This window comes from Candida tropicalis (genome assembly GCF_000006335.3).
Source record: "Candida tropicalis MYA-3404 genomic scaffold supercont3.8, whole genome shotgun sequence".
Lineage (NCBI taxonomy): Eukaryota > Fungi > Ascomycota > Pichiomycetes > Serinales > Debaryomycetaceae > Candida > Candida tropicalis.
In genome coordinates this window covers 72433-95577 of record NW_003020060.1, presented here as the reverse complement: position 1 = coordinate 95577, position 23145 = coordinate 72433, and the positions used below count along the sequence as shown (strand labels likewise).

General features: G+C 31.3%; 10 protein-coding genes across 10 annotated transcripts; 6 read left to right on the top strand and 4 right to left on the bottom strand. All coding sequences in view use genetic code 12, as the record gives it.

Moving 5' to 3' along the window:
* Nucleotides 1-793: 793 nt before the first annotated feature.
* Nucleotides 794-5581, top strand: CTRG_05269 (aminophospholipid-translocating P4-type ATPase; the record flags this gene model as incomplete). The annotated part of the gene is made up of 1 exon (XM_002550925.1): nt 794-5581. The coding sequence occupies one exon, from the start codon at nt 794-796 to the stop codon at nt 5579-5581; it is 4788 nt and encodes a 1595-aa protein (XP_002550971.1).
* Nucleotides 5582-7154: 1573 nt separating this feature from the next.
* PET9 (ADP/ATP carrier protein) lies at nt 7155-8081 on the top strand (the record flags this gene model as incomplete). The annotated part of the gene is made up of 1 exon (XM_002550924.1): nt 7155-8081. One exon carries the CDS (start codon nt 7155-7157, stop codon nt 8079-8081), a length of 927 nt encoding a protein of 308 aa, XP_002550970.1.
* Nucleotides 8082-8879: 798 nt separating this feature from the next.
* On the top strand, nt 8880-9842 carry CTRG_05267 (uncharacterized protein; the record flags this gene model as incomplete). The annotated part of the gene is made up of 1 exon (XM_002550923.1): nt 8880-9842. The coding sequence occupies one exon, from the start codon at nt 8880-8882 to the stop codon at nt 9840-9842; it is 963 nt and encodes a 320-aa protein (XP_002550969.1).
* Nucleotides 9843-10026: 184 nt separating this feature from the next.
* FET33 (putative oxidoreductase) lies at nt 10027-11856 on the bottom strand (the record flags this gene model as incomplete). The annotated part of the gene is made up of 1 exon (XM_002550922.1): nt 10027-11856. One exon carries the CDS (start codon nt 11854-11856, stop codon nt 10027-10029), a length of 1830 nt encoding a protein of 609 aa, XP_002550968.1.
* A 186-nt stretch (nt 11857-12042) lies between these two features.
* On the bottom strand, nt 12043-13545 carry KRE62 (Kre62p; the record flags this gene model as incomplete). The annotated part of the gene is made up of 1 exon (XM_002550921.1): nt 12043-13545. One exon carries the CDS (start codon nt 13543-13545, stop codon nt 12043-12045), a length of 1503 nt encoding a protein of 500 aa, XP_002550967.1.
* Nucleotides 13546-14367: 822 nt separating this feature from the next.
* Nucleotides 14368-15186, bottom strand: SEC14 (phosphatidylinositol/phosphatidylcholine transfer protein; the record flags this gene model as incomplete). The annotated part of the gene is made up of 1 exon (XM_002550920.1): nt 14368-15186. One exon carries the CDS (start codon nt 15184-15186, stop codon nt 14368-14370), a length of 819 nt encoding a protein of 272 aa, XP_002550966.1.
* Nucleotides 15187-16422: 1236 nt separating this feature from the next.
* On the top strand, nt 16423-17112 carry VPS2 (ESCRT-III subunit protein; the record flags this gene model as incomplete). The annotated part of the gene is made up of 1 exon (XM_002550919.1): nt 16423-17112. The coding sequence occupies one exon, from the start codon at nt 16423-16425 to the stop codon at nt 17110-17112; it is 690 nt and encodes a 229-aa protein (XP_002550965.1).
* Nucleotides 17113-17164: 52 nt separating this feature from the next.
* Nucleotides 17165-17767, bottom strand: MET14 (adenylyl-sulfate kinase; the record flags this gene model as incomplete). Its single annotated transcript, XM_002550918.1, has 1 exon — nt 17165-17767. One exon carries the CDS (start codon nt 17765-17767, stop codon nt 17165-17167), a length of 603 nt encoding a protein of 200 aa, XP_002550964.1.
* A 750-nt stretch (nt 17768-18517) lies between these two features.
* MRP17 (mitochondrial 37S ribosomal protein bS6m) lies at nt 18518-18880 on the top strand (the record flags this gene model as incomplete). The annotated part of the gene is made up of 1 exon (XM_002550917.1): nt 18518-18880. One exon carries the CDS (start codon nt 18518-18520, stop codon nt 18878-18880), a length of 363 nt encoding a protein of 120 aa, XP_002550963.1.
* A 1259-nt stretch (nt 18881-20139) lies between these two features.
* On the top strand, nt 20140-22434 carry CTRG_05260 (uncharacterized protein; the record flags this gene model as incomplete). Its single annotated transcript, XM_002550916.1, has 1 exon — nt 20140-22434. The coding sequence occupies one exon, from the start codon at nt 20140-20142 to the stop codon at nt 22432-22434; it is 2295 nt and encodes a 764-aa protein (XP_002550962.1).
* Between the last annotated feature and the right edge of the window lie 711 nt (nt 22435-23145).

The window sequence follows — 23145 nt, the reverse complement described above, 5'->3', positions numbered from 1 at the left end:
TATTCAATGTCTGTTGAGAATAGTACTCATTCTACTACTGGGCTATGCTGTTACATTTTGGTTTATACAATCAATAGAGTTCTTCCCATCCCCCTCTCAGCTCGCTCACACTCCACAGCCAAAGGTAATTGGTAATTGTAAAAAGCGGGTATTTTTTTGATTTTTTAATTAATCATAATATCGGAAAAGAGAGCAAAAGCGGTGATAAAAAAAAAAAAAAGAAAAAGAAAAAAAAAAACTTGTAACCGTTTTATCCACATCTTTGAGTGGATTATAAATTATAATGTAATGTAAAGTAATTAATGAATGAATGATCAACTAAATTGGTTGGATGTAGTAATCCCTTACTGCTTGATCATCAACTTCTTCTTCTTCTTCTTCTTCTTCTTGCTATTGTTGTTTCATCCTTAGATACCGCTTTTAAAAAAAATGAGTTATTTTTTGTTTCAATAATTTTGCAATGAGAGGAAGAAGAGGAGAGGCGCTTTCCAGATTAAATTGTACATACATGAGAGAGAAAGAGAGAGGATACAATTGGCAATCACCAAACCGCACAAAAATCTTTCTTTGTCCGTTCTCTTCTTGTTTTCCCTTTTGAACAGATCGCCAATTTTTTTCTTTCTTTCTTTCTTTCTTTCTTTCCTTCCCGTTTTTCCTTTTCCCTTTCCCTTTCATTTCTTCTTACTCAAGTGAAAAAAAAAAAAAAATAAGAAAAATTAGAAAAATCTATAGATCCTGTGAATCTACTCTTTCTTTTCAATCATATTCATCAATTATTCCCTAAATCTAAATCATGTCTCTGGATTCAGATGATTTGTCTATTCCTCCTACGCCAAATCTAAAATCAAAAAGATTCCCTTCTATAAGATTTAAATTGAAAAATCAACACCATTCACAAGATAAAGATGCAGATGACGATCTAAATGACGACACTCCTCCTTCGAGTTCATCTTCTCATCCAAATCATTTCCAACCTCCAAATTCCCCTTTTGCAGATCTGAATTTCAAGAAAAATTCCGGCTCAGATAAAGAATTAACATTTGATGCTACCGATGATGAAAATTATTCAAATGAAGATAGTTTGCCAGATTTACCTAATCATAATCATAAAGAAACTAAAAGAGCAAGATGGGCTACCATCAAAAGAAGTAAGAAACATAATAATAACGACCATCATCATGGTGTAATGCGATCAGGTACAATTAGGAAAATATTCCACCATAAACCAAAAACTCACGATCTTGGATTTAGTGATAATCATCCTCCACAAACTGAACCAGATCAAACTATTTCAACAGTACCTAGAACTATAGTCTTCAATGGCCCTGTTGATGAGCCAGGAGAATATTGCCGAAATAAAATTAGAACAACTAAATATAGTCCCCTTTCTTTTTTACCTAAAAATATTTATAATCAATTCCGTCATAATATTGCCAATGTTTATTTCTTAATTTTAATTATTTTAGGGGCATTTGAAATTTTCGGTGTGCCTAGTCCCGTATTGGCTGCTGTTCCTTTAATTGTCATTGTTATTATAACTGCCATAAAAGATGGTGTGGAAGATTCAAGGCGTACCGTCACCGATATGGAAGTTAATAATCAATATACTCATATTCTAGAACAAGTTGGTTTTGATACTGACTATGTGTATCATAATAATAATGTTAATGAAGAAGAAATCTCCATGTGGAGAAGATTCAAAAAGGCAAACACAAGATTAATGGTTAGATTTTGGGGTGCTTCAAAGAGAAATTTAACTAAAGAAGGAAGAGCTAACAAAGCAAGACAAAAAGCAATGGGTGGTAATAATGAAAATGATGGAGACAATCCAAGAAGATCTTTTGATAGTGAAGTCGGATCCCCAAGAAATTCTCTTGATAGTGCTACTAGACCTTCAATGGAAAACCCATTCCATGGCCAAGATCATCAACAACACCCATATTCACATCATAATAAAACATTGAAATTTTCTAGAAAGTTTTGGAAAGATGTTAAAGTTGGTGATGTTTTGAGAATTTATAATAATGAAGAAGTTCCTGCTGATGTTGTTTTATTAGCAACTAGTGATCCAGATAATGCATGTTATATTGAAACTAAAAACTTGGATGGTGAAACTAATTTGAAAGTTAAAACATCCCTTAAAGCAACAAGTGAAATTTCTCGTGCTGATGATTTAATTACAAGACAATTTGAAATTGACTCTGAAGGTCCTCATGCAAACTTGTACTCTTATCAAGGTAATTTCAAATTCCCAGAAGATCGTCAAGAATCTATCAATATCAACAACTTATTATTAAGAGGTTGTACTTTACGTAACACCAAATGGGTCATTGGTGTAGTCATTTACACTGGTGATGATACTAAAATCATGTTGAATGCTGGTGTAACTCCAACTAAACAATCAAGAATGTCTAGAGAATTGAATTATTATGTTTTGTTAAATTTTATTTTCTTATTCCTCATTTGTTTTATTTCAGGTTTAGTTAATGGGTTATATTATAGAAAGAAAAATACCAGTCGAGATTTTTTCGAATTTGGTACCATAGCTGGATCTCCAGCAACTAATGGGTTTGTGGGATTTTTCGTGTCCTTGATTTTATATCAATCATTAGTGCCAATTTCTTTATATATTACCATTGAAATTATCAAAACTGCTCAAGCTTATTTCATTTATTCTGATGTGGGGATGTATTATGAAAAATTGGATTTCCCATGTACTCCAAAATCTTGGTCTATTTCTGATGATTTGGGTCAAATTGAATACATTTTCAGTGATAAAACCGGGACATTAACTCAAAATTTGATGGAATTTAAAAAATGTACCATCAATGGTGTTTCTTATGGTCGTGCTTATACTGAAGCCTTGGCTGGTTTACGTAAACGTTTGGGAATTGATGTTGAAACTGAAGCAGCTCAAGAACGTGAATTGATTAAAAAAGATCGTATTAATATGATTGAAAAATTGCACACCGTTAGTAAGAATAAAACTTATGATGATGAAATTACTTTTATAAGTTCTGCATATGTTGATGATTTGATTGCTGGAGGTGAACAACTGGAAGCTAATCATCATTTTATGTTGGCATTATCGTTATGTCATACAGTTATGACTGAACAAGATCCAAAAGCTCCAAATAAATTAATGTTGAAAGCACAATCTCCCGATGAAGCTGCTTTAGTTGGTACTGCTCGTTCTTTAGGTTTCAATTTCAAAGGATCAACCAAAAGAGGTTTACTTGTTGATATTCAAGGTACCACCAAAGAATATCAAGTTTTAAATACTTTAGAATTTAATTCCACCAGAAAGAGAATGAGTTCAATTATTAAAATTCCAGGAAAGACGCCACAAGATGAACCAAGAGCTTTACTTATTTGTAAAGGGGCTGATTCCATTATTTATGATAGATTATCAGCTACAAACAATAACCCAGAAATGTTGGAACAAACAAGTAAACATTTGGAAGAATATGCCACTGAAGGTTTGCGTACATTATGTATTGCTGAACGTGAATTATCTTGGTCTCAATATACCGAATGGAATAAACGTCATCAAGAAGCAGCTTCTTCATTAGAAGATAGAGATGACAAAATGGAAGCTGTTGCTGATTCAATTGAACGTGAGTTGACTTTGTTAGGTGGTACTGCTATTGAAGATAGATTACAAGATGGTGTACCGGATGCTATTCAATTATTAGGTGAAGCCGGTATTAAATTATGGGTTTTAACTGGTGATAAAGTTGAAACTGCTATTAACATCGGGTTTTCCTGTAATTTATTAGGTAATGAGATGAAATTGTTGGTTATTAAAACAAATTATAATGGTGAAGAAGATCAAGAAACTTTGGGTGGATTGCAATTTGGCCATAATGCTAGTGAACCTGAAATCATAGATACTGTTATTTCTCATTATTTGAGAGTCAATTTCAATATGGAAGGTTCATTTGAAGAAAAAGAAGCAGCCGTTGGAGACCATTCACCACCAGATGAAAGATTTGGTGTTGTTATTGATGGTGATGCATTGAAATTAGCCCTTTTGAATGATGAAACCAAGAGGAAATTTTTATTACTTTGTAAAAAATGTCGTGCCGTGTTGTGTTGTCGTGTTTCTCCTGCTCAAAAAGCTGCTGTGGTTAAATTAGTTAAAGATACTTTGAATGTTATGACATTGGCTATTGGTGATGGATCCAATGATGTTGCCATGATTCAAGCTGCTGATGTTGGTGTGGGTATTGCTGGTGAAGAAGGTAGACAAGCTGTTATGTCTTCTGATTTTGCCATTGGTCAATTTAGATATTTAGCCAAGTTGTTATTAACTCATGGTAGATGGTCTTACAAGAGATTTAGTGAAATGATTCCAAGTTTTTTCTACAAGAATATTATTTTCAATATTGCATTGTTTTGGTATGGTATTTATTGTGATTTTGATGGCACTTATTTGTTTGAATTTACTTATTTGATGTTTTATAATTTAGCATTTACATCTTTACCAGTTATCTTTTTAGGTATCTTTGATCAAGATGTTGATGCTAAAGTTTCATTGTTGGTGCCACAAATTTATCGATCTGGTATTTCAAGAACAGAAATGAGTGATGCTAAATTTTATTGGTATTGTCTTGATGGGATATATCAATCAGCAATTTCATTTTTCTTTCCTTATTTATTATACATGGTTTCATTTCAAAGTGAAAATGGTAAACCAGTTGATCATAGATTTTGGATGGGGGTATTAGTTACATGTATTGCTTGTATTTCATGTAATTGTTACATCTTATTCCATCAATATCGTTGGGATTGGTTAAGTTCTTTAATTGTTGCAATTTCCATTTTAATTATTTTCATTTGGACAGGATTATGGACAATTAATTATCAATCAAGTGGAGAATTTTATAAAGCAGCACCGGAAATTTTTGGCATGACAGCATTTTGGGCATGTATGTTTGTTGGAATTTTGTGTTGTTTAATTCCTAGATTCTTTTATGATTTTGTCACCAGAATCTTTTGGCCAAAAGATATTGATATTATTAGAGAATGTGTACAAAGAGGAGATTTTGCAGCTTATCCAATTGATTATGATCCAACTGATCCAAATCGTCCTAAAATTTCCAGTTATTCAAGTCAGGCTTTACAAAGAATGAGTATGAGTAGTGGCAGAAGAATTCCTCAACTGCCAAATGCAGGACAATCCCCATTTGCTGATAGTAATAAGAGTCATTTTTATGATAACAACAACAACTTTTATAATGATAATGATGAAGATTTAGAAGACAGAGTTACTCCACCATCAATTGAATACGATCGAGGGGCTATATTTGATAATGTTAATAGAAGTGATAGTGGATCATATCCTCAACCACCGACTCCACCACCAGGAATTGCATTTAGTCCAATTAGAAAAAGAAAGAATTATATTCTGGGAATGTTTAGAAATAATAGTGATGGAGCACATGTTCATATGAATAGTAATGGATCAAGTCAAAGTGTATTAACTGAAGAAATTCAATTAGAAGATTTTGATCAAAAAAAGAAACGTATTTCTGATTCTCAGCAACAAGGGCAAAAGAGAATTTCTTCAATGTATTAGTAGTTTATAATTTATATATATATATATATATTAAGATGATTGTATTAAAATTGAGATTTCGTAGCCGAGAAAGAAAGAAATGATGTTGATATTACATATATTGGGAGACATTTTTCCGATCGGAATAAAACAACACGAAAAAAAAAAAAGAAATCACGGTGAAAAAAGAAAAAAGCAATTGCCCTTTGTCACCAATTATTGTTAGGAAATGCAACACTTCTTAAACAGACAAAAAAAATGTAAAGAAATCCGATAGGTACCAAAAGATGCTTAATCGGAGTTGTAACTATCATCAACATCATTCAAGAAGAGTGATTAACTAGAGTTCTAGAGAAAGGTGGCAATCAATGTAAGAATAAAAGGAGAGATGTTGTTATCTTGGCAAGGAAAAGGAAATAAAAAAAAATCAATGCATTGCATAAAGCAATTCAATTTAAAAGTACGCGTCATTTTTTTCATTCTTTCTTTCGGTGGTTGTTGTAGTTTATTAATTATTTTGTAACAAGTAAAAGTAAAAATAACTCATGGTTAATTCCTTCTTATCGTTAACGTGGGGGCCGAGGAGAAGGAGGTGGATGACAATATTCATGTACCTTGAATGAAAGGCAAATGTTTAGTATTTGATAATGAATGACTTGAATGATCTGCTGGTTATCAATATGTACCTTGAAATACATATGGATGATTACTTTAAACACACACAGATACACACAAAGTAAATGTAAAACATTTATGAAATAAATGAAACTGACCAATAATAATTCATCTTTTCTTTTTTTTTTTTTTTGCTTTTTGGAGGAAACTCAGTCTTGTACGATATGCGTATTACAAAGTTTGCTTAGATGTGTATGTAATGTAGTATACCCCAGGTTTGTGGTTTTTAATTTCTGTTAAAATAAATATGGAGTTTGGAACTGGAAAATTAGGTGGTATTAAATTCTATAAATTAGAAATAACCAATTCAATTGAATACAATGAACAATATACTGAAAAAAAAAACGAAGAAACGAAAAAAAAAACAGAAATTCAAGAGATGAGATCCCATTGAGCTTATATATTATTTATTTATTTTTTCTTCTTATTGTGAATATCCCTCTATCCGTTAATATTTCCAAAGTAATAAAAGCAATCAATCAATCAATCAAATGCAATATTAACCCTAAAATAAAAAAAAATTCATTGCAGGTCGTGCATCTTCGCATGAAAACAATTTATTCAATGTCAGAGTATGGGTGTGTGGGCCCGGATTTTAACGGGTGCGCATGAATCAACAACAGCAAAAAAAAATAAACGAATTTGATTGGCTGAGACTTTTTTACTTAGCACCGAAAATAATAATAAACACCAAAAAAGACACACACTCAGAGAGAGAGCACAGAACAGAGAAAAAAAAATTTTTCTTTCTCTCTCTCTTAGTTGTTGATTTTGATTGTTCAAAAGGTTTATAAAAACTTGATATCCTTTGGCTTTTGAAAAATTTTTAATTGATTTTTTTTTTTACTTCTTTTCTTCTTCTTTTTCTTTTCTTCTTTTTTTTCTTCTTTTCTTCATCAACAATTAGTAACTATTCATTATGTCTTCTTCTAACACTAATGCCCCAGTCAAATCCTCATTCATGATTGATTTCATGATGGGTGGTGTCTCTGCCGCTGTTTCTAAAACCGCTGCTGCTCCAATTGAAAGAGTCAAGCTTTTGATTCAAAATCAAGATGAAATGATCAAACAAGGTAGATTATCTCACAAATATAACGGTATTGTTGACTGTTTCAAGAGAACCGCTGCTGATGAAGGTGTTGTTGCTTTCTGGAGAGGTAACACTGCTAACGTTATCCGTTATTTCCCAACTCAAGCTTTGAACTTTGCTTTCAAAGATAAATTCAAGGCTATGTTCAACTTCAAGAAATCCGACTACTGGAAATGGTTTGCTGGTAACTTGGCTTCTGGTGGTTTAGCTGGTGCCACTTCTTTGGCTTTCGTTTACTCTTTGGATTACGCTAGAACTAGATTGGCTAACGATGCTAAATCTTCTAAAGGTGACGGTAAAAGAGAATTCAACGGTTTAGTTGATGTTTACAAAAAGACTTTGGCTTCTGATGGTATTGCTGGTTTGTACAGAGGTTTCGGTCCATCTGTTATTGGTATTATTGTTTACAGAGGTTTGTACTTCGGTTTGTATGATTCTTTGAAACCAGTTGTTTTGGTTGGTCCATTGGAAGGTTCTTTCTTGGCTTCTTTCTTGTTGGGTTGGGCTGTTACCACCGGTGCTTCTACTGCTTCTTACCCATTGGATACCGTTAGAAGAAGAATGATGATGACTTCTGGTCAAGCTGTTAAATACGACGGTGCCTTTGACTGTTTCAGAAAGGTCGTTGCCGCTGAAGGTGTCGGTTCTTTGTTCAAGGGTTGTGGTGCTAACATCTTGAGAGGTGTCGCCGGTGCTGGTGTTATCTCCTTGTATGATCAATTGCAAGTTATCTTGTTCGGTAAAAAATTCAAGTAAATGTAATGGTAAAGTAATTTAATTAGATTTTTTCCTTCTGTTTATATTATTTTATTTTTTATTATTTATTTATATATATAGTTTTCCATTATTATTTTCCCATATATCTGTTGATACATACTTATATATATAAGTAAAAGAAAAACTTCAATATTACATAATTTGAGTTTTTTTATTGTTCAAAAATCATCAATTCCAATAGTAGTAGTTATCTCGCAAAAAAGGAAGTTGAGATAAGACACGATGAAACATCCTTCTCTCTGCTAGATTACGTTGCATTTCATTTACAATTAGTTCAGATCTAGCACGTGATACCAGAAGAAACTTCCTTGATCTTACATTACACATTAGGCAAAACACTATCAATTGCGATAAGATAGACCTGTATATAATCTACAAGTAATGGTATAAAACTCCAATTGTTAGTCTTTTGGGGGGTATTTTTTAACAATTGGATTTCAAAAATTTCTACTGAAATTTGTTCAAATTTTTGATCAATTTTCATTGGTCCTATTCAGAAAAAAAAAGTATATCAAATTTAGTAAGTTATGCATATACTAATATTATACCACGTGACTAATAGCACGTGGAATATTTAGTTTTTTAACACGCGTTTTACTCAAAAAAATTTTTCTCTCTTTTTTGTTTTTTCCAAACTTCTCGTTGAGTTTTAATTTTTTGGACGTAAACTAAATTCACAAAAGATAGGAATTTCAAGTTGGGTCTTCAATTTATTGTTGTTTTGAAATTAAAAAAAAATCCATCAATCTTAATAATCAATTTTTTTTTAAAAAAGAAATGTTGAAATCATCAAGGGATTCATTTTATGAAGAAAGTGATTTTAATTCAGGACCTAGATTAATTATTGAAGAATCTTCAACTACCAATCCAACGACATCAACGGCTATGTTTCTTGAACCTTCTAATTCTATTGCTGAATCACCATTAATTCATCATGATGATGAAACTGAACCTGAAATCGAACCAAATTTTGTTAAACTGAAAGAAGCTGGGGATGATGGGAATTCATCTGATGGAACTGTTATTTTAAATGGAGATGAAACCGATATTGAAACTGAATCAGAAAATGAATCATCACCAATGAAGAAAAATAATAATGATACCACCTCAATAAATAATAGTAATAATAATAATAATAATAATAATGACAATAATACAGTTAAACCAAGTGATGTTGTTTCTTCAGCATCTGGAGAAATGTCAACATTTATTGAATCTGAAGAAACTAATAAAACAGGTAAGAAATCAAGAAGTAAATTTTCAAATAAAGGTAGAGAATTAACATCAGAACAACGAAATTATATTTATGGATTTCATGATGCTATAAATATTTATCAAAAACAAGTTGAATTATATTTTGATAAAGTATTAATTGATATTCAAAATGATAAAAAATTTACTGGTATGAAAACTAAAATCAAAAATCTAGTTAAATTACCTAAATTCACTATACAAAATCAAGCTGATTCATGTCATTGCAATCAATCTACATTTAAAACAACTTTAGAAAAAAGAAATGTTCGTCTAAATGGTAAAAGTTTGAAAAGATCTGGTCCAACATCTAGAAAAATCCCTGAAGAAGTTGGTTTACAAGCCATTGAATTTATGAAACATAATCCTGGTTTAAAAAGAAAAGATATTATGGAAAAATTTGGTATAACTGCAAACCCAAGAACTTTTAAAACCTTTTTAAAAAATCATAATTTTACCTATAGAGGACCTGATGGTAAACTTGTTTGAAATTATTCTAATATATGTAATATTTTCTTTTATTCTTATGTTATTATCTGTGAGAGAGTTTTTTTTTTATTATTATTATCTTTAAGTGTATTATCAAAATTAAATATGAATATTCTTCTTTTACTTTGTTTACTTTTGGTACATATGCTTTGATTAATCTCCTTGTAGTTTTTATCTACCATATTCATCTACCATATTCGTCTAATATTTTATAAAGCTTTCCAATAACTGCTTCAGAGTTGTCTTTACTGACATCTTCCATACCATAATTATAAATTGACCATAATCCGTAAATTGCAAGTAATGTACATGCAGCCATGGCAAAATATCCCTTTGATGTAAAACCAGCAGGTAATGGTTCAGGTTGAACATTTTCTCCATGCAAATTTAAAAAGTCAAGATTACCAGCAGCATTTCCCTTGTAGGGCATACCAATAGCATTACATGCATCAATATGATTCTGTGGGATGCCTTTGTTTCTAGCTTTAATCTCTAATGGGTTTTCAACTAATAACAATGCCAACCCTTGTTCTAAATGCCAATCAACGTGACAATGGAAAAACCACACCCCAGGATTGTTGGCTTTAAAACGAATTACTATAAATCCATTTGGTTGAACTTCAACGGTATCTCTCATCATTGGATATTCTGGATAGTTGGTATATTCAGGATTTTCAGGATCAAAAATCAACAGGTTATCTTCATCATCAGAATTAAATCTAGAAAGCAATTGAAATGTATGTCCATGTAAATGGAACGGATGCTTACCAGTATCCAAGTTATTTAAAACAATCTCAACAATTTCGTCATCTTGTAATACAAATGAGTTTGTATTTGTACCATAAATCAACTCATTTGTAGTTACGTTATCATCACTGGACAACACAGTATACAATGTTGGAACTTTTGCTGGAGTAAACGACTTCCCATTGAATGTGGCATATGTAACACCATCACCTAATACATCCATCGAGAAATTTACTTGAATGGTATAGTCCGGATCAGGATACAACTTTGTATTTTTCAAAGTTTTAAAATCAAAATCATTAAACCCTTTCAAAGGATTGATAGCTTCTTCAAACTTTTTATATGGTAGATGTTCAGGTAATTGGTTCTTTTCATCATAAACCATCCAATTTGTGGATACAATATGCAAATCAGGAGGTAAGAAATCCAACATTTCCTGATCCAACACATTAACAAATCGGTAGTTCTTCTTGGTATTAGATTTGGTTTTTACCAATACAACATATCTTTGAGCTGCTGTCAAATATAATGAATCGACTTCAATTGGTTTAACTTTAACCCCATCGATTTCAACAATAGTTAATGTATGATCTTCAATATATACATAATGAGAAACAAACAATCCCATGTTAACCACTCTTAATAAATAAGTAGTATCTGGTTTGACATTCCATGTGACATTTTTAGTTTCATTAAATAATCCATTTTGTGGGATAGGTTCAGCACCAGTAGGATTAAATCTGCTCATAAAATTTTTCATAATTTGCGGGGATTCCAAATGATAATGATCCCCAACAGATAAAGTTACTTCTTCATCAAATTCAAATGGATATTCATCATCTTCAATAATAAATAATCCCCTTAATCCATCACCATATTGAGAACCAGTATGTGAATGATACCAATAAGTACCAGTTTGATTACCAACATTAAAATCATAAGTAAAAGTAACCCCGGGAGCAATAGGACATTGAGTTACATATTCAGGACCATCTTGGGTATTGGAATCACGTTGAAATAATCCATGGAAATGTAATGAAGTATTTTGATTTGGTAAATTATTAGTTAAATTAATAATGATTCGATCATTTTTACCTATTCTAATAGTAGGGTTGGGCCATTCATTATTGATCCCAATCATCTTCCTTGGGAAAAGTCCATCTGGATTGGCATCCACAAATGAGATGTTCCAGTTGAATGTATGAGTCTTTGCTTCAACTACTAACACTGTTTGGAGCAATAAGAACAACAAATGAAGTAGAAACATTGTTGGTTAGTCTTGTTGATATTGGTTGTAAACTCGTTGCAAAGTTGAATTGCAAGGAGAAAAAAAAAATCAAAAAAATCAAACAATCAGAGCATCAGAGACAAAGGACCAAAATGCAAGGGCGGGTAGTGTATACGCCGACAATAACAGTACATTGTTCTTACTAACCTCATATATATATGTATATTATACTTTACATTGGTTTAATAATAAATTTTTAGGAAAACTATAACCAGCAGATTTCCAAGATGTTAAATTTGAATTCTCATAAGCATTTTTATGATTTCTAATATAGTCATCAGTAGGGTAATCTTTAGGATCACAAGTCATTTCAATTGCATCTTTGGGTTGATAAATTCGAATATAATCAATTAAGAATTTACTTGGTAGTTGTAATTCATCAGTGTTCAAATCTTGATTCCACATATATGACAAACCCATGTTGAACACCAAAGACATTGGTTCTTTTGTGATTTGTCTCCATCCAATATAATCATTTGGATGCAATGCTGACCCATTAATTGAAAATGTTGTTATACCATCAATAGCAAAGGTAATATAACTATCAATATCATTTAATGAACTTTTATATTCCATTGTGAAAATATGAAACTCACTTGTGTTTAATTGAGTTCCCAATGAAATTGATTCTTGATAAACAGTGCCAATATCTTCACGTATAATTGTGATATTTGTATTTTCAATTCCGACATAATCATAATCTGGTCTCCACCATTCATCAAATGGTGCAACTTGTAAAGTTTGTACACCCCAAAATTTATCATAATGATATAAACCTTCAATAATATCAATTTCAGGAGCTCCTCTTCCAATTCCAGGACTTGGATGATCTTCTCCTAAACAAGTACATTTACTTAATTTTTGACCTGGTAAATAAGACATTCCTTCATTTAAAGTTGATTGATTTGGTAATATACCTGAATCACATTCATCATAAGTATATGGCCAAGTACCATCAGTAGTTGCTAAAAAACCAGGTCTTGCCAAATTTCCTAATGACCAAGCAGCAGGCCATAATCCATGTTTGATATCAAAGGGTAATTTGGCTTTAATTTCAACTCTTGCTTGTTTATTAAAACATAATTTATTCCAACTTTGAATCATACCTGACACGTATTCCAATCCGGAATAATTAAATTTATCAAATGTAATCTCTAAATTCCCTTCAGTTGTAGTAACCATTTGTGGAAGATAATATTCTAAATCATGGGTTGCTGAATAATAGATATCAACAGCAGTGAAAAATTGATCATCACCTTCATGAAATGTCCTACCATCAATTTCAAATTCATCAGAAAACACAAGAGTCCAATTATCTTGAAAATTAGTTACATTTTTGGGAGTATCTGGATCAATTAAACTTGTTCTAATGGCTTTTAATTGAGGATATGTTATATTAGTTAGCTTTTCAATTTTATCTCCATTTCTAATTGGATTATTAATAATAAAACTACTCATTATTGCAAAAATTATAGCTAGTATGAAAATCAATAATATTACAACAATGGCAATAATAAATCTAAAACTTTTTTTAATGTCAATTTTTGGTTTTGTCTGATTTTTAGGTTCAACATTATCTTCAAGTTCTTTATCAATATAATAAAATGGATTATCTAGATAATTGAATCTTTTAGAAGTTAAGTACGATGATGACGCTGTTGATGACATATTAAAAATAGGTTGATAAGTATGATGCACAAATGAAATAAAAGAAAACCCAATATAAGATTAAAAATCGCAGACATAGATCAAGGGAGATCTTATTTGTATTATGTATTTTGTTGCTGCGAAGGTTTTTTTTTTCCCCTTTGCAAATAAAATTGCAAAACTTTCCTAAAAGAAAACGACACAAGAAATTCGCACCATATGCAACATCAAATTGTGTTCAAGTCACTTTATGTACTGATAATGTCACTACAGTCCTAAATGGTTGTACGGGATATCAAATTTGTGTATAAAGAAATTTATAATCTATAGTTAACTATAAGAAAAAAAAAAAAGTAAAACCCAAACTACTACTAATATACATAAGACAAAAGAAAAAAAAAATCTCAAGGAAATTCACTGTTTCTTGTACCTTTTCAATAAATATTCCCAATCAGTAATTTGTCATGAACAATAAATGGAAAGGGGGTATATATATACATATATATAAATTAAGGAAAGGAATGTAATGAAAAAGGGGTGAAGTGTAGGTAAAAATCCGATTTTTGTTAATTAAAATTAATCTATTAGGAAAAAGAAAACATTATATCTCTCTCTGTCATTCTCTATGGTTTATTACTTCTCTTTTTCCTGTCATGGTTCGATGCAGTTTGTTGTATCAAAGATTAGATATCAAAAACTTTTGGTGCTTCACCTTCTGGACCAATAAATTCAGGGTCTCTCCATGGACCAACATCTTTCAATAATAATTCATCATCAGTAACTTGAGATTTACCACCAAACTTAACTGGCAAGTTTTCAGCTGGAATTTGTTTCAAAAGTTCTTTAGAATAACTGTAACCAAGAATGTGAATCTTTGAAACGGTTACAGGATCCCAAAAATCCTTTGAACAATTTGAATGCAGTTGCAAAACCAAATGGAGCATTAAGTAAATAGAATTTACCCATACGTTCTGGATAATAATCTTGACCGATTTTACTTGCTTCTTTAACATAACCAATGACATTGTATGCAGAGGATATACTGATACCTTTCAAATCCAATATAGTACATGAAGTTTCAACCAAATGACCGGCTCTTCTTGAACAAGCAGGTAAACGATAATCAACCATGGCTTCGTATTCCCAAACAAGGTTACGGATCATTCTTTCTTGTGTAGTGATTTTCATCATTTTGTTTAAATCAACTTTACCCAATTCTTCATAATAACAAGGACGACCATCTTTATCAGTTTTATAATAATAAGTTGGGTACATTTTGGCAACAATTGGTTTTTCTTCATATTTGAAATCCTTGATTATGGTGTCAACACCAAATTCTTTACGCCATTTTTCACAAGCAATAAACATTTCTTTAGCTTTGGCGAGATCAAACTTTCTTGCTCTCAAGAAACGTAAAAGACTGGCATCATCCAAACGTAAAGTGAAACCGGATTTCTTCAATTGAGCTCTAAATTCTTCAAGAATTTTACGTTGTTCATCAGTTAGATTTGAAGTGAAACCGGAAACAGTTGATGGAGCATTGATTTGAGGATAAGAATCGAGAAGCTCTTTTTCACGAGCGAGTGCAGTGGAATTAGATGGCTGAACAGACAAACTAGTGTTGTTGGTTACACTAGATTTAATTGAAGCTGCAGTAGACATTGATTATTAGACCGATAAGTATAAGTACAAGTACAATAAAAAAAGGTGACAAGTCCTTGTTTTAGGATAATGAAATAAAATGAAAACAACAAAAAGGAAGAACTTTTGGATGAAAGAAAAAAAAAAAAAATTTTCTTTAGTTTCCGATTTTTCCAATGTTTCGTACCCAAAGTGAAATAGTGAGTGAGTGAGTGAAAAAAAAAGAAGAGAACAACAAAACAAACTGAGAGATTATTTTTTTTTTTTGTTGGTGGTTGTTGTTGTTGTTGTTGTTGTTGTTGTGTGTACCGATCAGTTGGAAATCACTCACACACAAAAAAAAAGCAATGCCCGATTGTACATTTTTGTTGTTTCTTTTTATTACTACTTTTGTTAGTGCCCACGTGACTTGCAGGCGTTTTATCTATTTGGAACTTTAATAATTTATTATTACAATTGCTACCGCAACGTTTATTAGATTTTCTTTTTGTTATATTGAGATGAGGGAGGGGAGATCTCCGGTCAGTCACTCATTCATCTAAAAATATAAGATAAACATAACCTATTTCAATTACATAATCTCCCTCGATTTTGGTTATGATTTGGTAAAACGTGGTGAGAGTGGTAGTTCCATTCAGGAGTGGGATATTCACACTCACGGAAATGCCGTAAGCCTTTTTTTTTTTTTACAAAATTTGTTGAGCCCAGTTCTCAAACGACACCTAGAAAGAGTGGGGAGTAATTACGTGGCTAAGTAAAACAACAACAACAACAAAAGTAAAATTCTAATCGACTTTTTGTTTATTTGCTGTCGACGGTACAAAACATTCTTCTGAAAGATAAGCAAATTCCATTTCGACCCTGAGAAATTGCGTTAGTGCATAGAGGTTACGTCATTAATATTTGATTGCATTCTCTAATAGTTAAAATTTCCTGGAGATCCAGTATAATTAAAAGGACATTGCACAGTGTTTCCTTTTGTCTTTCTATAATCGTTTCTTCATTCCCTTATTTTTGTTTCGCCCGGTATGACGGCGATAGTCGCAAATTTTCATATTTGCTTGTTTTGTACGCCAAACCTAATGCCAGTCGTGTCAATGTGTCAGAAATAATTGTCGAATACTTTTATCAAATTTTGGTGCGGGCAAATTACAACCCAAACAGTAAAGGGAGAAAAATTAAAAAAAGTAGAACGAGAGATATCAATTTATACAGTTGCATCTTAAAGCAAGGTCACAGCACTAATATTAATCAATAATGTTTGAATGGGCATTTGGGAAGAAACTAACACCACAAGAACGACTTCGGAAGAATCAAAGAGCACTTGATAAAACTCAACGAGAATTAACTCGAGAAGTTAATAAGCTTCAACAACAAGAAAAGAAGTTGATTAGTGATATTAAAAAATCAGCTAAAGCAGGACAAATATCAAGTGCTAAAATTCAAGCTAAAGATTTAATCCGTACTAAATCATATATTTCAAAATTTAATTCTATGAAGACTCAGTTACAGGCTATTTCATTAAGAATTCAAAGTGTTCGATCAAATCAACAAATGGCCATGTCTATGAGAGATGCAACTAGAGTATTGGGTGGAATGAATAGATCAATGAATATGCCACAATTATCAAGAATAGCTCAAGAATTTGCTAAAGAAAGTGATTTAATGGATCAAAAACAAGAATTTATGGATGAAGCTATAGATGATGCTATGGCAGATGATGAAGATGAATTGGGTGAAGAAGAACAAATTGATGAAATTTTAGGTAAAGTATTGGACGAAATTGGTGTGGATTTAAATACTACTTTAAAAGATACTCCTACAGGAATTGCTAATAACGAACAAGCTGCTCCAAGAGTTGCAGAAGCTTTGGGTGCAACTGGTGGTGGTAGTGGTGCGGCAGATGAAGATGATTTACAAGCACGTTTAGATAGTTTAAAAAAGTAGAAGGTATATATATATATATATATACATATATTATTCACACGATTTTGTTCAATTAGTTAATGTAACCTTTTTCTAAAAGATAATCTATAATTTGTTCAGCAGCTTCTTCAACTGAAAGACCAGAATAGTTTTTGACATGAACTTCTGGATTTTCTGGGGCTTCGTATGGAGCACTGATACCAGTAAATTCTTTAATGATACCTTCTCTAGCCTTTTTATATAAACCTTTTGGATCTCTTTCTTCAGCAACTTCAATTGGAACATCAATGTAAACTTCAACAAATGGTAAGTTATCCTTTTCATGTAATTCTCTGGCTAATTGTCTGTCAGCTTTATATGGACTAATAAAAGAAGTTAAAGTAACACAACATGAATCACTAAATAATTTAGCAACTTCAGAAATTCTTCTAATATTTTCATTTCTATCACTTTCACTGAAACCCAAATCTTTATTTAAACCAAATCTAATGTTATCACCATCTAATCTATATGAATTCAAACCTCTAGCTAAAATAGATTGTTCTAAAGCACAAGCAATGGTAGATTTACCAGAAGCTGATAAACCAGTTAACCAAACAGTAACCCCTTGTTGTTTTCTTAATTGGGCACGTTCAGGGTGAGTCAAATTTGGATGCCAAGTGATATTAGTAGCCATTTCTATAAATTGTATATCTGGTTGGAGATAAAAAAAAAAAAAGAAAACAGAAAATAATAGGAAAAAGAAAAAATTAAGGTACTTTAATGAAAGATTTATAATAAACAGTTGGTGATTCGAACAAATTTCTGTTAAATTAATTTTTTCTGCTTTTTTTGCAATATTGTCATTGCACGTGATTCGATCTGATTTTTCGATTATTATCGATTATAGTTTTGTGAAATAATCAACGAGAAAGAGAAATTTAATTTCCGGGGAAGTCAAATGAGGTAAAGAGACAACCAAGTACTCATTTATTATGATTCAATGGGATCAAAATTACCAGACTGGTGATCTAACAAAGTAATTGATTAGTTGATGCCACTGCTTTTATTCTTTTGATCGATTTGACCAAGAAATTCTGGTATTGATTGCGTAATCCTGGAGCCACATTGTGATATCAACACCAAGAATTACAGATACACATTTCGGTTTATGGTAATATCTACAACGGTCAATACAAATTCCTAACTTATTAGCTTTTCTTTCTAGAAAGTCATTAGACCCTTTGAATTGTTCTTTTAAATTGTGTGCAGCAAATCATACCTAGTTCGTGTACACCGTGACAAAAAAAACCAAGTGGAAAACAAAAAATGGTTCTTTTTTTTTTCTCGTTTTTTGATTACAAGAGCGAGAAGAAAAATTTTCATCAACCAATCAACCAAACCATAGATACCACATCGTACTACATATCTATTCCAAGACATCATCATGTATTATGAATTATTTGCTATAGCTCGTATAACGGACCCTTTAAACGTATCAAGAGAAGCATCCAAGATTGCCTCAACAGTAGGTAAATTGATTCTTAATAATAGAGGTGTAATTAGAGATATTTCATCACTTGGAGCAAGACCATTACCAAAAATCATATCAAAAGAACAAGAAAGACATTTTCAAGGTTATCATTTCATAATGGGATTTGATTGTTCTCCTAATGTACAAACACAATTATTAAGAACATTAAGAAGAGATCCTAGAATTTTAAGATCAAGTATTATGAAACATGATTTGACTAAAAATTTGAATCCTGGTACTAGTATTGAACAAGCTTTGAGTGCTACTAGTAAATAAGTGAGGAAGAAAGAAGTGTCACGATGTGGTGTGTTGTATTTGTATTGTATTCGTGTATATAGTTGAAGAGAAACAATAGATGATGAAAAGAAAGCATGGTTTGATTTATGTTGTATTACCCATCCATTGATGTAATAATTGTATGATTTTTTTTTTCTTCTAAACCATTGTTACATGTCAGTACTAGACTGTGCCTTGAGTTAAGTGTACCTTATACAAAATAAAAAAAACCAGGACATGAAATAAGAGACACTAACTCGTGTGTATGTACCTGCAATAATTTTTTTAAAACTGGAGACGCGTATATTTAAATTGAACTTGAATGAGGTGTGCCTACCCTTTATAATCGTCTATTTTCTTTTAGTTATTGTAAAGAAAATAAAAGTGGTGCAATTTTTCTTTTTTTTTGTTTTAGTTTCCTGCCCACCAATGTTATATATGAGGGTATAAGTTTTAGTATGACGTGCCCGTTGGAGGAAACAAGATCTCGGGCATTAAACTGTTAACTGTTAAGCGGGTAGTAGTGTACTGTCAAATACATCCTACTGTACGGTATCTGTCCCGATGAGCCCCAACTTCAAACTTCAAATTCCCCCTTGCCTAATTAGGTAATTGCATGTCCATAAATCAAAACAAAATGGATAGATTTGGTGTGCAATACCTTTGTGTAACTATTTCCATTTACCCAAAAAAATTACTCTGCCATTTTTTTTTCATCGCAGTTTTCACATTTGATACAAACAACCCAAAAGGAAAAAAAAAAAAAACTAGTCCAATTAAATTGAACATCAATTCCTATCTTTCTTTTTTTTTTCTTTCTTTCTTTCTTGTTCTTCTTCTTGGTTGGTTGGTTAATTAGTTTGTTAGTTTAAATATCAACTATTTTTCTTAATTCATTTATCTATTCATTATAAATCATTTTTCTCATTGGTTGCCCCACCCTTCATTTGACAGGAAGAAATAAATTTGAACCGTTTTTCAAATTACCTTTTTTGTTTATTTATACACATATTTTTTTCCATTTCCTAATTTGTTGTGTTTTTGTTTTAAGTGCACGTTGGAAACGATTAAACTATTGAGAAGAAAAAAAAAATAATAATAATAATAAACCATCAACAAGAAGAAGAAGGAAAGAAAAAATTTAGACAACCAACCAGACAACCAATCAATCATTTTACTTTTCCCCATTGGTTGCTGACTTATTTATTTATTTATCCACTCATATCAACACATTTGCATTCTTCATTACCAATTTGACTATGAATGATAGTTTTATTAATAATAATGAGAATGAAGTTACAATATTAAGCCAACAAAGCACTTATTTAACTACTCCAAACTCAAAATTAAACAAACCTTTATCAAATAACAACTCCCCTACTCCGAGAAGTCTATCACCTTTACGAAGGAAGCAACAGCAACAAAATACAGCGGATTTGACTATAAAGGATTCAGTAAGAAGTGGCAATTCAGCCACTAATACAAGCAGTTCATCTTCAACAACAACAACAACTTCACAGGATGAATTTAAAATTTTACAAAGAAACTTTGCTGACTCATTACTCAATTATAATGTATTGCAGAATGAAAACAAACGATTGGAACATGAATTGAATTTGAAACGGGTTCAATTGGATAGTCAACAAGAGAAAATGGAGTTTTATGAACAATCTTTAAAAGAGTTGGAAATTGATTCAATTCATAAACAAGAAATCTTGACTAAACAAATTGAGATGTACAAGAAAATGATTGACAATTTACAAGCAAAAGTGTTTGAATTAAATCAAGAATTAGAAAAGAAGAAATTGCAGCAAAATCATAATGATGTTGATTTACCCTTTGATGAAGAATTGATTCATAAATATGAGAAACTTGTTAGAGATTATAAAATCCTTGATAGTCAATTTGAAGTTGAAAAGAAATCAAAGTTGGTGTTAATTGATCAAATTGAATTTCTTTCCCATAAAAATGAAGATTTGGTCAAACAAATTGAAACTCCTACTACTGAAGATGCCATTGATGATTATTTGGTTGATCTAACTGATAATGCGACTCATACCATGCATGAATTAACTGATGATGAATATATGGAAGAAGAAGATGAATGTGACTACACTCAAGATTCGATACTTTCACCTGGTTTAAATATTGGAAACAGTGCTCAATCTTCCCCTATCAAACAACAACAAAACTACGATGATTCAAACTCCTCAGTTAAAGTATCTCATGATTTCCAATTTCCTCCTTCTCCAGAGAAAAATTGCAAAGATCCAAAAAGACAATCACTACCTAGTGAATTAAGAAGAACTCTGAAAGTATCGGAGAATTCTGAATTTGTATTATCACCATTTAAATTGACTCCATCTTATTTATCTGCAGCAGAAGATACTGGAGTTTTCCCTGATACCCATGTTGTTAAAAGATATTCTGCCACCAAGCCAACCCATTCACGTTATAATAGTCATGATATATTACCAATTAAAGTTGAATTTGAAAAAGAATCAGGAAATATAAGAAGTACATCAGTGCCTGAGAAAGTGTTGAGAAATCAACTGATTTGTGCAATTATTCAAGAAAATAATACCGAATCTGCTAAGAAAGATCATAGAAAGGGTACTTTATCTGCATTAACTGGATGTGATGTTGTTGATGAAGAACTAAATTCGTTATCCAATAATTTTGAGCACAATGCAAGTGAACACGAATTGGGATCATTATCATCATCTAAAAGATCTAGTTATATAACTGGTGGAAGTGGTGGTGATGATAAAACACGACAAGAAATAACAAAATTGAAGTTTGAATTACAATCATTGAGATTACATAATGAGAAATTGTTATCATTCATTGGATTTGAATTACAGAAACAAAAGAACAACATTAAGAGATTGTCTAAAAAACAATCGAATAGAACATTGGGATTAGCATCGAATAATAGAAACATTGAATATTCCGATGCTAAATTAATTGAAAGATCAAAAGATATTTTAATAAATAAAAAGAGAGTATTAAGATCTGTGTCGATAAATACAGGATTTACTGATAGGCTTGCTAGTGACCCAATCAATAATTTAGGATTAATGCAACCACACCAGCAGAATTTGTCATCCCCACCACTTGATTCGAATTATGATAAGGGATTTGTTGACATTGAATCCTTGACTAATAATCCTACCCATCATTTAAATGATAAAATGATTAAAAAATTTGCATCTCAAGTATTTAACAATACACCCGCATTGTATGAATTTGATCTGGATAGTGACTTTGAAAACACTGCCAACTGGGAAATTGAAGAAGAGGAGGAAGAGGAAGAGGAAGAATTGACCAGTTCATCAGATGAAGATATTGGAGTGTTTAATCAAATTAAACAATTAGTTATTGGTGGACAAACAATTAAAGATAAAAAATTAAAGAAGCGAAGAGGACATAATGATAAGAATGATCATTTAGTGGATGATACATTGAAATTTAAATTCATGACTATCGCTCTAGGTATTGTTATAATTGGTTTGAAATTAACCCCACAAAATTCTTCTACAATTGCAAAATAGTAAGGTTGACAGGGGGTTGTTTCTTTGTTAATTTTGTTTTTTCTTTCTTTCTTTCTAGGCATTAAATGTATTATTACGGTGTGTACTTTTATTCATTTTTAATTAATATTATTTTCAGTATTAGTAAACCTGGTTTTACAAAGGAGTAGTATCATAAATCCATTTGACCTTATACAAATTAAGTTTAGTGAACCTTATTAACAATTGAAAAAATGAAAAATAAATAAGCAAAAAGTTTTTTTTTTTTTTTCATTTTCAGGGCTTACTTCTTTTTACATTCTCTTTATTTTTTATTTTTTGACAGGTTGGATATTGCATGTAAGATTATGTACATATGTAACGATTAAAGTGTATCCAATTGGGGTTTTATTGTAATTAATTGATTAAAAAAAAAATTTACTTGTAAGTGAATGCAAAATTGATTATTTCTGTTATTTGGTAATCGCACGACGATCGATCAATGTCTGTTGTTAAAAAATATTTAATTAACAGTGCTTTGTGACCGGAACCAACAAATAAAATAAGAAAAAAGTCACACCACTTTTATCACTACAATTTTCATATTGGATCAGTATGGCTAGAATTAAATTTTTAGCAAGTGTCGAATAATAAGCAGATGTGTAAGATCTTTAGATTATTGTAAATAATTAATATATATTTAAAAAGAAAAAAACCTTACGACTCTTTAAATATTATATATATATATTATAT